We start from the raw sequence: 13,076 nt of genomic DNA, 5'->3' as shown, positions 1-13,076 counted from the left end.
CACGGTGGCTCAGTTCTTAGCACTGTCGCCTTACTGCAAGAGAGTTGCTGTTTTGAGTCCCGGTTGGATAAGTTAGCAGTTCTGTGTGGAATTTGCACGTTTTCCCCGTGTTGGCATGGGTTTCCTCTGGGTGCTCCAGTTTTCCCAACGGTTCAAAAACATGCACTATAGGTGAATTGAATAAATTAAATTTGCCATAGTTTGTTTGTGAATGAGAGTGTGTATGGGTGTTTACTGGGTTGCAGCTGGAAGGGCATCCACTATGTAAAACATATGCTGGATAAGTTGGCAGTTCATTTGACTGCAGTGACCCCTGATGAATAAAAAGGACCAAGCCGAAGGAAAATGAATGAATAAATGAAACAATCGCAGTTTCTATAAAAATATGAAATGGCAGCTGTTGGAATATCAAGCCAATTCCATGCGTGTTCAAGAGAAAAGGTCTGGAGAGGTTTTTCTTCAATGTCAAAAATCGTAACAATTTATTGGATACAAATGAATAAATCGATGACAGAGCTCTGGGTTACATTACCCCAATGCAATACAAGAATTACATTCAAGAGGTTCGCAACTAACATATATTTCCTGACTTCAGCATATATACACCACCGATCTTAACAGGTGGAGTTTTGGTGTAACGTCACTTGTCAGTCATTGTTCAGTCCTCCATTGGCCGCCCCTTCGGCATACTTCCTCTTTTTCTATGAATTCTCTGCCCAACAACAAAGTATACATCTTTCTGTGTTCTGTGTTCAGTTTTAACACCTCTCTTCAGACAGGAAGTTTCTGCAGAGCTGAATTTAATTTTGGACCCGCATCTATCTACTTCTGCAAAAATGCTAATTAGTATGCACAGCACTCACCCACAACATTAGAAGTTCAGTTAATATATGACCCTTACATGACCAATACAAATAATTGTTTGATTAAAAGAAAAGAGACAAAAAATAATAAAAAACTTTTTTTTTGTTTGTTTGTTTTATCAAATCATAATATTATAATATTTTCTGAAAGATCATTTTAAACCAAAGACTGAAGTAATGGCTGCTGATAATTCAGCTTTTAATAGAAAATGTAATACTGTTTTTAAATAGTATCATTTTACTACATTTTTAACAAATGAAATCTGCAGTCCTTAAACCCTTTGGATTGGCAGTGTAACATGCCATGAGGATTGTGTAACCCCAAGCGCTCTTGGCTTTTTAGTAAGGTCAGAGATTAATAACATTTCTGGCAGTTGTTAAAGAGATGTTGTAAATCTTTCTAATTTTGGGCATGATACTTTATAATAATATTTAAGTAAAAGTAAAGCTGTTTTGGGCCTGACTGCCCTATACTGAGCCACATTGAAATCTGTTTTGTTGTTAAGATTTGTACACTATTAAATGTAATAATTCATTCATTCATTTGTTTTTCCTTCGGCTTAGTCCCTTAATTCATCAGGGGTCACCACAGCGGAATGAACCGCCAACTTATCCAGCATATGTTTTACATGTACCCTTCCAGCTGCAACCTAGTAGTGGGAAACATCCATACACACTCTGTCACACACACCCACTATGACCAATTTAGTTTAATCAATTCACCTAGTGCAAGGACTGTGGGGGAAACCCATGAAAACACAGGGAGAACATGCAAACTCCACACAGAAATGTGTGGTCTAGCCGGGACTTGAACCAGCGACCTTCTTGCTGTTAGGCGACAGTGCTAACCACTGAGCTACTGTATCCCCCCACTAATAAGTGTAATAATTATATCTTTTAAATCTAGGCTTATTACCTTAAAGCAAGTAGAAATCCTTATCCAGAAATTAAGAACGACTGCAAAAGTCATTGAAATTGATTAAAAACCCTCTCAATGAGACAACCTCCAATCTCTCCTGTTAATAACTGATTGTGTGGATTTATGAGCTACCATAAGCATTAGTGCTGATGAATTCGTAAGCAATCTCAAATAAGCTTTTTAATCTAAATAAACATGCCAACAGGCCGAGTGCTGCCAGGAGTGCACGTGCTACAGTTACGGGTGAAAGACACTAAAACCCTTCATGCTTGTTGGGTTCAGCTGATTTATATGGTTTATCCCACTCACACAGTCACATTATGAACTGTTTACATACAGAAATGCATGCATGTGTGCTTACCACTGGGTATTTCTGTATCCATTGTAAATTACACATCGGTTTTATTGCAGTATTTATGTTTGACATCAGTAGAGTTTAATTTCCTGACATTTAGATAACAGAGTACTGCACCAAGACTTAACACCATAAATACACGTAAAACAATCAGAAATCATTCATAACAGTCCTAACCAGGTGCCTGCCTGGTTAAAATATGGTATAATGATTCATAAAACAATATGCTTTGTAAGTTGCTTTTTTATATGCAGATTATACAGTCTGGGTTTAAATCATAAAATGTACTACAGAGATTAGTAGAGCATAGTTTAAGTCTGAAGTTGAATTTTTCTGAAGATGACCGTGTATATGTTTGTTTTTTGTGTGTTTTTGAATGCTTTTTATATTCACCAATGTTGAATTTATTTGCAAAACAAAGAAGGAAATCATAAAATAGTACTTTAAATAAAATATTGACCATTTATTATTATTTTGGACAGGCTTTAAAATTGTATTGGCCTCTCTGGAACAGTTTATCTCCTATCTCAGAACGTTCACAGTTCGTCTAATCGGGTGGTTAAGATCACAGACATTCCCTCTGTGCCACAGGGTCCCCCATGGGTCAGTACTTGGTTCACTCTTATTTAGAATTTGTATGCTCCCTCTGGGACAAATCTTGCAAAAAAAATGGTATTGGTTATCACTGCTACTCCGACAACACAGATCTATATTAGTACCACTCCTAATTTATCTGCTTCAACGTTGACGCTTAATGCCTGTTTGGTGGGCATTAAAGCCTGAATGCAGCAAAATTATCCAAAGTTAAACAGTTACAAAACTGGGATTCTATTGATTGGCACCCCTTCTAATGTTAATATGTGTAGTAATTTTATGCTATTAGTTGGTAACTCTCAGTTGTCACTTTCTCTGCAGGTGCGCAATCTTGGCATACTTCTTAATGCTCAACTTATCTTAAAATCCCATTTTAAACATTTAACAAAAACAGCTTTCTTTCACCTATGGAACATTGCACGCATTCAACCCTTTCTTTTATAACCTGATGCTGAGAGGCTTGTCTATGCCTTTATCACAACTCGATTAGATTTCTGTAACTCACTTTTTGTGGGTCTACCAGCTAGTTCTCTAAGGACATTACAGCACATTTAAAACTCAGCTGCATGTGTAATGACACACACATCGTCACGCTGTCATATTACCCCTGTACTTCAAAAGCTACACAGGCCACTGAGGAAGTCATGCATTGATTTTAAAACCCTGATTTTAACATATAAAGCGGTTCATGGTTCTGCTTCTGGTTACATCTGTGATTTGGTGACTGTTTCTTCTTCTTTTCACTGTTTATGTTTTGCATCGGATATGTTTCTGCCTCGCTGCAGATTTAACACTATGGGAGGAAGATAATTCTCCTACCGCGCGTATAATGCTTTACCTACAATCATCAGGAATGCCAGATCCATGGACTGTTTTAAGAAATTGCTTAAGACTCACCTTTCTAGTATTGCTTTTAATCTATGAGGATTTCAAACATTTTTAACTATTCCTGCATTTTGGTATTTTATGTTTTTATTGTTGTTCTATTGTTCCATAGTAATTTGGGTTTGAGAAAAGCGCATCACAAATTAAATTTATTATTATTGTTATTATCATTATTATTATTATTAAGTGTATCATTTGCCAATTAAAGTATTAATTTCATTTAAAAAGTAACTACAATTTTTTTAATAGTTGTGATATAATATCTTGCATATTCAGTGTATATTGCACCATTCTAAAATTCATTCGCTGTGTCATCCTTTAATATTAGAGGACTAAAATCCTCAGCTCCCATCTGTAGGGCAAACACACACTCAATGCAGGTGTATGTGTATCTGTCTGGAGGATGGAAGCTGTTCTCTACAGTAACTGGGTCAGCGGGAGAAATCCAGAGCATGACATCTGGACACTGACACTCACAATCCGGTACAAATGTGTTATAGAGAAACAGAATGTGGACTGTTTTAATGGTGCTTAAAATAAAGCAGGATAAGAGATATAGCTGTTATTAAAATCATACTGCTGTCATTAAAGTCAAATGAGATTTCACTGGAAGTTGGATAATTGTTCAACAGTGAAAGCTCATGTTATTTATATATATATATATTAAAAAAAGAAAATATTTTTGGGACAAAATTAACCACATGCTGTTCTTATTAAAGCAACACACACTCGTCTGCATCAAGGTATTTTTTTTACATGTTGTCCCACAGTTTTAATCCAATGAGTTTATACCACTAGCATCTTCTGCATGTTTTTGGATGAAAAAATGATTAGTCGGATAAGTAAATACCTGTAATTAAACAACTGAAGCTGAAGACAGATTGCAGACTGAACAAAACTTGTGTGAATGTCTAATGACAATAATACAAGTAAAAATTGAATTATTGAATTAAAGAGAAAACTGTTATACTGTTAACTGCTAAATTTTAATATTTAAATAAAATATGAATATGAAGTATGCATACACAAATATGCTAAAGTTCACCTTTAAGCATTTCATACAGGGGGGTTTAATAGTTTAACCATGTACAGCATATTTACTTAACCAACAACTTGCAGAATATAGTATACAATATATTATAATAAATTCTCAAAGTCTGCATTACTTTTTTACAGTTCAGTTTCATACACACTCAATTTTAAGATCACCTATTCTAGGCTCATTTTGAGGTAGAATTATGAATTGGAAACTTGATCTGACCAGATGATTTGAACCAGTGAATCAGTTTTCCCAAATGAATTGTTCAGTTTTATTTGCAAACCAGTTTAGCCGTTTAAAGCAGGTAAAATGCAAAGAATCAGCTCTTTCACAGATTTTAGAAGTTTTTCATTTAATTTAGTTTTCTTCACTACAGAGTCTCAGAGGATGATGCCATTTCTCCAGCACAAAATATTAAGTTACAAAGTTTATTTTGTAAATGTAGTAAAGTAAAAATGAAAAATGTTGCACTTTGGGCAGAGAAGTAATAATTCCTTTTAAAAAAAAGAAAAAAAAGTGACAAACTACAAATAAAAATATAAAAATTATAAAAAATTATTAAACTATTAAATTTTGTTTCACAAGAGAATGCAAATGTTAAGCGTGAAAATTTTTTAGGGGAATCATAGGTTTAGTGAGAGAATGCTCTTTGAAACTCTATCGGACAATAAAATCAAATTATGAATTGGAAGAATATCTTCACAGTGTTAGAGACACAAAGCAGAGGCAGATCCAGACCAAATATAGGCTCAGTGAACAGTCACAGAGAACGGCAGACACAAAAAGAGCTGGAGATCTTTAGAACAAGGAGAGCGTGTTCACTGTAGGAAAGGCGAGATCAAGACGGAGGTGCACTTTCTCCTTCACTGCCAACACTTCAAATACTGCCAACACTTCCCAACCCGAGACACATGTTTCAACAAACTCACAAACTACATTAAGAACTTTCTAAACATGACTGAAAATTATTCTAGGAGAGGGACGGACAGCAGCACTGACTGCCAGATATGTGTGGATGTGCCACAGCCTGATAGTAGATAAACTCACTTACGTGTGTATGTAATGTGGTTTATTGTATAATTACTGTATGCTTCCCAACTGTCTACCACAGTGATCATTTGTCTATGTGTGTTTAGATGTTAAACACTGTAGTTTAAAATGCTCACGTTTTTATTTCTTTCATTGTTTATTTAAGTTTGAATTATTATATTTTGTTTCTATGCTTTATTTTGATATGTTTTTTGTTTTATATTTATTTTTTCAAGCTTTGGTAATATTGTATTATTTACAGTCATGTCAATAAAACAATTTTGAAATGAATTGAATGCATTTGTTTTACAAGCAAATAAAAAGTTTCCTTTATGAGAGAAAACAGATACATTGAATTTATTATTATTATTATGGTTTTGCTTTTTTTCTTAGTTTTATTTACCACTTTATTCTACGCCCTCCATACAGTGAAACTAAAATTAAACAAGGTGTTTAAAAGTCATAAGTTCAGAATTTTTTTCAGTCAAATTTTGATAAATAAAGTAATCTACAAGAATCTACTTGTGAACGACATTCAATGCAATCTTTAAACACTTTTTTAACACTTTTGATAAAGTTGGTTAAAAGTCTCTTCTTGGTTAAATGGCTCAAATGATGATTTAAAGTGGTACAATTAAGTCAATATTTGAAATAAATATGTTTACTTAGAATTTATTTACAACTGTGCATATTCATCCCGTCAAGTATGTTTATTATAGATGATAACCTTTGCGTGGGACGTTGCTGTGCATACGGCAAATTTATAAACAAGACCTCAGGGCTGTCTCCAGAAACACCAGTGATCCTTTGACAGAGACCCTTTTACCCTTTTGTTTTTATCTGTCTATTTCAATACATCTGCCCCACACCCATACCACTTTACATCTTCTACAGTTCATCACTCCCTCTCTGTCCCTCTCCCCCCACTGTGGGAGTGGAGTGTAATCCATGTGGATTATCTTAGCGGGGAGGGCAACTGAGTGAGTGAGCATGCAGTACAGTATCTGCTTCTGTTTCAGTTCCTCCCAGCTGCGATGAACATAAGATGTGTAAGAACATAAGTGTGAGAGAGTCCGATCCGCAAAAGTTTCCAGTGGGCCAGTCAGAGCGAGGGAAGACATCCTTGGTGGCTCTCCATAAAATCAGAGTAAGAAAGAGCAATGGAAAAGCGATTGACAGAAAGATGAGATGAACATGTGGATGATCAGGAATGGGGAGAGACGAGTTGGATGTAATTATTTCAGAAGAGCAAACTGGAAAGTTTTCTGTGTTACACAAAAACACTGACGAGTCCAGGGTGTCTGTTGGACCCATTCTGATATCAAGCCCAAACTGGGATTACTACACGTGGTCTATCTTCAGGAGCCAGTGAACTGGAGTTCACACATCCTGCTATTTTATGCATGTGGCAGGGGCTGATGGGTAGGATGAGGAGCGTCACACTGCTCTGGGTGCTGTGTTCAAGCTGGACCATCCAAACTCAAGCTCAGATGAGGATATCACCTGAAACGTGAGTCCAGTTCACACAAGTTTAGCTATCTTAACCCTGAATACACATGCCAACAACCCCATCAATGTTTCTGCAAAATGTGACAGAACCCTTTAGCTGTTGGGCTCCATTATTAAACACAACAAAAATCTCTTACACTTGCTCTCTGCCCTCACAGACTTATATATGTACTTAAAGCAAAGAGATTCCTTGTGAACTCCAGTGTGTCTCCAAATCTCATCTTAATGCTGGCAGGTCATGACCTGCACACCTCCTGTTACTCTTTGAATTCAGCCAAAAGTACTTTAAGCCAAAGCTTAACCTGCACTGGCAACATTCTCTCAAAATACACACAAACACAAACACACACACACACACACACACACACACACACACAACCTGCTCGAACAGACATCTGATTTAGTATCTAAAAGTCACGCTATGGAAAACACATGAACATTAGCAGTTGCAATGGCAGAGCAAAAGGAGATAATTGCTCCTCCTTGTTTCATTAGCAACACTCTCTCTCACTTCAGCTGATGACACCAGCCTGAAATTATCTGTTTTCAGGAGAGATTGTAAACTGCTTTTAAAAATAACTTAAGACGTGGACCCTATGTGATCGCTGTAAGCAAGCACCTACAGACTTAACACCTTTGTTTTGGCTTTGTCCATCAATCACTTCTTTTTGGCTATCAATTTTCAAGTGTTTCACTTCTGTGACAAAGATACACATCGAACCATGCCCTCTTATAGCACTTTTTAGACTTTCCTGGAATATAGCAGGGTTATCGAGCTGTACTCCCTTGTATTTTTGATACTGTTAGCAAGACGTTGTATTCTGTTATTATGGAAACAACTGGTTTGACAACTGGTTGCGAGATGCAATGAGCTTCACCAATTTGGAAAAAAATCAGGTTCACAATAAATGGCAATTATAGGGCTTTTTCTGAAACATGGGACCCATTTGGAATTTTTTGTTCTGAGCATGTCAGTATCTCTACAAACTGTCAATCTAAATCTTAGGGCCTTTCAATTGCAATGCAAACTTAATTAGGTACTTTGTATAAATACCTGAGGAGTAATTTTTATAATATTGGATTATCAAAGTATACGTGTATTCTGTAGAGATGTTTTATTTTTTATTAATTTATTTTTGTATTTTAATTTATTTATTTTATTTACTTTTTTTTTTTATTTTGTTATCATTGGTATTATTATTTTTTTCTTCTTTTCTCTGTTAGATAAATGTAACTATAACTTGTTTAGTGGGTAGGGGTTGTAATAATAATTGTTTAAATTTCTCTGTAAAATTACTTTGTTATATCTGTAAAAGTTTAATGAACAAATAAACAAAAAAGATTGTGAACTGCTTTTGATTTGGATCTCGCTGTTATCAATGAACCTCAAAAATTAAAATGAATTGTCAATCCATTTTTAGCTATAGTTAACGCAAACTATTATTTAAAAGATTTGTAATGTTCTTGTAAGTCTTTTATGCTTACCTTTTTTGAGAAATGCCAAAATGCTGTAAACTGTAATATTGCAAAATATTAACAAGTACTGTTTTCTATCTTTGTGACATTTAAAAAAAAAAATCTAGTGGCAAAGCTGGGTTTTCAAAAACATGACTATTGTTTTCAGTTTCACATGATCCTCAAGAAATCACTATAATATGCATAAACAATTTTAAGTTTAGTTTTAAAATAATTGAACTGTTTGCCTTTTGGTAATTAATCAATCAAATAATCAATCAATCATACAAACCCTGAACTGCTTAACTTAAAATGGTGATAACTCATCCTGTACCAGAAATTGTTGCTCAATTAAAAGCTCTCTAAAATGAGAAAGTGCCTACTCAAATGCTTTTGTCAGTAACTTAATAATATATTTGTTTATGGATCTCTTTTAAAACTATACTATTATTCTCACGTGCTGTGATATTTCTCAAGAGAAGGAAAATTTAATGTCTAATTTCCTTGTTTGTGTTTTGAACAGGGTTCAACAGTGGGCCAATAACTTTGGAAAACAGCTTATGGCCTTATCAAACAGATACTCAGGTGCTCAACTCTTACAAAAGGTTTGTCTTTTGAAACAGTGAAAGTTGAAGCAATTCTGACTCTTCCACTGCTGTTTAGCAATGTTGTTTTACAGCTGATGTTTTATTATTTAAATGTGCCACATTTCTGATCTTGCCTGATTATCTGCAGTGTAAGAAGGTTTTTTTTTCCATAAATCGCTGTGTCTAACCACTGGTAAATGTCACACACAGCTGTGTCCAGTTATTTGGCATCTGCTTGAATTTGCACTACACTCTAATTAGCACTACTTTGTATTGTTATCCAGACCCGGCGCTAGCCTACAAGCAGCCCATCTGCCTACCAAAAAGACACATAACAACTAGTTTATGTCTGACCTGAATATGTGGGCGTTCTTTCACCTTAAAGGCCTTTATTAGTGCAGTACAAGGCAGCAGGATGTGCCTAAACAGTGAGGCAGGAAAAGGATTAACCTTCCCAGACTGCTGCATCTCCTCCTCCCTCCATTCTTTCTCTCTTTTTTTGTTTTTGTGCATCTAATCTTAGCTCAGAATAAAGCCCAGTACTCTAACAGTGTTGTGTGGAGGTGGATTATCCCCATCTGACCTCCTGTTCCAATGGCCTGTAGGTGGAGAGCAGGTCGCACTGCTTTGGGCACAAATTGAGCTTCTGCTCTCACTGACCTTTGATACTGAGCATTAATCTAGAACTTGGCCTTTGCTGTAGCACATAATCAAAGAGATTTACTGTTTGTGAATGCCTGAGGAATGGTTGTGTTATTAAATTATCCACACAAATTTGTAGAAATTGCATGGCACACAGCTACTTTTGCAACTGACCTTACGGAGTATGCATTTGTTGAGGTTTTATGGGAGGTAATTATTGAAATGGATCATGCAACCCTACTAACATTTGTGCTCATCAAGTTATGCATATTTGCACCATCATTCAATGCACTATTGAGTATTTAACAAAACCTCATGTCTTAAATGTTGCGCTTGGAATTGCAGCAGTTGTTGTTGCCAGAAGGAGGCAAAGCAGAGAACAGAAAGAGCATGGTATAAGCGAGAAGATTTTTTACATCGTCCGAACATACACTAACGCTACAAAGTTTGGGGTCAGTAGGTTTTTTAAATGTTTTAAAATAAGCTTATCCTGTTCACCAAGGCTCATTTATTTAATCAAAACAGTACAACTTGTAAACGTTATTGCACTATAAAATAACTGTTTATTTACTAAAGTAGTTTATAATTTAGTTTAATAAATTATTTCAGTGATTTCAAAGATGATTTTTCAGCTTCATAACTCCAGTCTTCAGAGTCACATAATCCTTGAGAAATCACTCTAATATCAATTATTTTTATTACTATTATTACTATTACTATTCCTGATAATAGTAATAAAAGCAATACTGACTGGAGTAATAACTTCAATAACTTCAAGTGAAACTACATACAATAAGAAAGCAGTTATTTAAAATTGTAATAAATATTTAACAATTGAACATTTTTTCAACATTTAATAAATGTCACTTTTACGAACAGAATAATATTCTTTAAAATTCTTTCTATTCTTAGCACCCCCACATATTTGTCTACCACCCTTACAACCCTATATATAGCTTTTCTCTTTTCACTTTCTTTTAACTTAGCACTCTTTTCTAATAGGGGACAAGAAACAGAAGTTTATTAGCATTTAAAAAAACCTGTGAACGACGTGTGATTTTTGTCTCCACCCAAACTTAAGCGGAGACCTGAGATACATGTTTTTTAATGGGCACAATAAATCACCTTTTTAAATTTGACAAAATATTCTCCTTATGTGACTTGAAATCTAAGGAGATATCAAAAAAATTATTTTGGGAGAAAGGTACAGATATTTAATCGACCGTATAATAATTATAATTAGCTTTTTTAAATTAAAAAATTATATTGTTGTCTTAAGTAAATTTGTGTGTGCATGTTTGTGCGCCTATAGAAATATAAAGAAGTGGAACCCATCGTCAAGATGGAGGAGATCGATGGTTTAAAAATGGTGAAGGAATTTGCTGAGGAAATGGAGAACATGCTGGGCAGAAAAATGAAATCAGTTAAGGTCAGATATTTCAATGTTTTGTAATAATTACTATTGCACTAAATAATCATTTCGTTTATTTGTTGAAAGCTTTTTTTAATATAAGAGTGATTTAAATTTTTTTTTATTTCATGTCATTTATAGAGAATGGCAGAGACAGCAGAAGACGCAGATTTTTATCATGAATTTAATGCCACATTAGAGGTGAGTTATCCAGCAGTCCTTCGATCGATCTCCCTCACCTCCATTCATTTATTATTATACATTTAATTTTTCCTGCTTTTACTTTTGCAGTTTGACTACTACAATTCCATGTTGATTAACACATTAAATGAAGATGGAAACAACATAGAGCTGGGGGGTGAATTTCCTTTGGAGGAGAATGAACACTTCAACAATCTGCCTGTCAATACGCAGCAAAGCGTCGTACAAGTGCCCACAAATGTTTATAACAAAGGTACGTGCCATAAGTGATATTTTACCCCTTAATTAGGAACTGAACATAAAGCTAATCTTTCCTTGTCACTTAGATCCTGATATCCTGAACGGGGTGTTTATGTCAGAAGCACTGAATGACATATTTATCAGTAACTTTGAGAAGGACCCGACTCTAACCTGGCAGTACTTCGGCAGTTCAACTGGATTCTTTAGACTTTACCCAGGTAATCAGAACAAAAACAGCCTTACCACTTCAAATTCACCAGTGCAGTGTACCAAACATGTACATTTGCTCATTCACACACAGAGAGCTGAGAGTCTGATTGACAAAGTGTAATTACTGGTGTAATTACTGGTGACAGTGACTCAGGCTTTTCTATCTGCCTCTCTCATTCATCATCATGTCTTCTGAGTACACACACAGAAACCAAACCAAAAAACTCAGGCTCTCCGCATCAAACAAGAATTCTCTCTAAAGGAAATATTTTTATATATTTTTTCTAAGGTATTAAGTGGACACCTGATGAAAATGGAGTTGTCACTTTTGATGGAAGGAATCGCAACTGGTAAGTCTTTGTCACTTTACTATTCAAAACCTCTTTCAAAATTTATGGGTAAGAGTTAATACTTTTTCAGCTAGAATATTTTAAAATGAACAAAAGTGACTGAAAATACATTTACATTGTTGCATTTATTTCAAATATATCCTATTGCAATCCCACAACAGTCTTGCCAGATTAGGGGGTTTTTCACCCTATTGAGCGGTTTTGAATTTGATTGTGCAGGTAAAAAAATGACATTGGCGAGTTGACAAAATTTGGGTGGTTTTGAAACAACTTTTTTATGCAACTTATTCAACAAAACATAACTGTGTGCTTCTATTCCATTCAGTAAGTAGTGACCAGTGCATTGCGCAAACCACGTGGGCCCACCAGCAAGAGGAGGTGAAGGAAAGTTATATCAAAATCAGACTCCCCTTCACGTACACATACATCACGCATCACCTGCAATTAAACTCACAGCGGTTTATCATGACACGTTTAACGATCATTTTATCCAATAGAACAAGACAGCAAGAACAAACATAGAAGCGTTGTCTGATGCGCCTAATTATGTTTAAAATAATTTAAATTGCCAAACAGGATGAAATTATACCCCATTTTGAAAGTAAAATATACTCTAACAGGTACTGGGGAGGGGGGGGGGGGGGGGGGGCAGTATTTTGATGTTATCCGGTTATGTTGTGGTTCTGTGACTGCTGGTGTTGGTTGCTGTATGGTTAAAAGTTCTGTTAAAGTGACTAGGTTAATTTCAATTTAAATAAATTAAAATTAAATAAAATATTTATCTAAT

At 35.2% G+C, this 13,076-nt stretch overlaps 1 protein-coding gene across 3 annotated transcripts in view; it reads left to right on the top strand.

Moving 5' to 3' along the window:
- The first annotated feature begins 6,701 nt into the window (after positions 1-6,701).
- The window catches only part of cacna2d4a (calcium voltage-gated channel auxiliary subunit alpha2delta 4a), a 57,876-nt gene continuing 51,501 nt past the window's right edge, over positions 6,702-13,076 (top strand). For all 3 annotated transcript variants that reach the window (XM_087248208.1, XM_087248209.1, XM_087248207.1), the window contains exons 1-7: positions 6,702-7,194; positions 9,172-9,253; positions 11,190-11,306; positions 11,430-11,489; positions 11,580-11,742; positions 11,816-11,947; positions 12,229-12,289. In XM_087248208.1, the coding sequence (XP_087104334.1) occupies positions 7,088-7,194; positions 9,172-9,253; positions 11,190-11,306; positions 11,430-11,489; positions 11,580-11,742; positions 11,816-11,947; positions 12,229-12,289 (722 nt within the window). In that variant the 5' untranslated portion in view covers positions 6,702-7,087. The remainder of the gene's footprint in view (positions 7,195-9,171; positions 9,254-11,189; positions 11,307-11,429; positions 11,490-11,579; positions 11,743-11,815; positions 11,948-12,228; positions 12,290-13,076) is intronic.

This window comes from Danio rerio, chromosome 4 (assembly GCF_052040795.2).
Source record: "Danio rerio strain M-AB ecotype USA chromosome 4, GRCz13ab, whole genome shotgun sequence".
NCBI classification, from domain to species: Eukaryota; Metazoa; Chordata; class Actinopteri; order Cypriniformes; family Danionidae; genus Danio; species Danio rerio.
The sequence above is the reverse complement of the archived record's forward strand: the minus strand, read 5'-3'. Positions and strand labels throughout refer to the sequence as shown.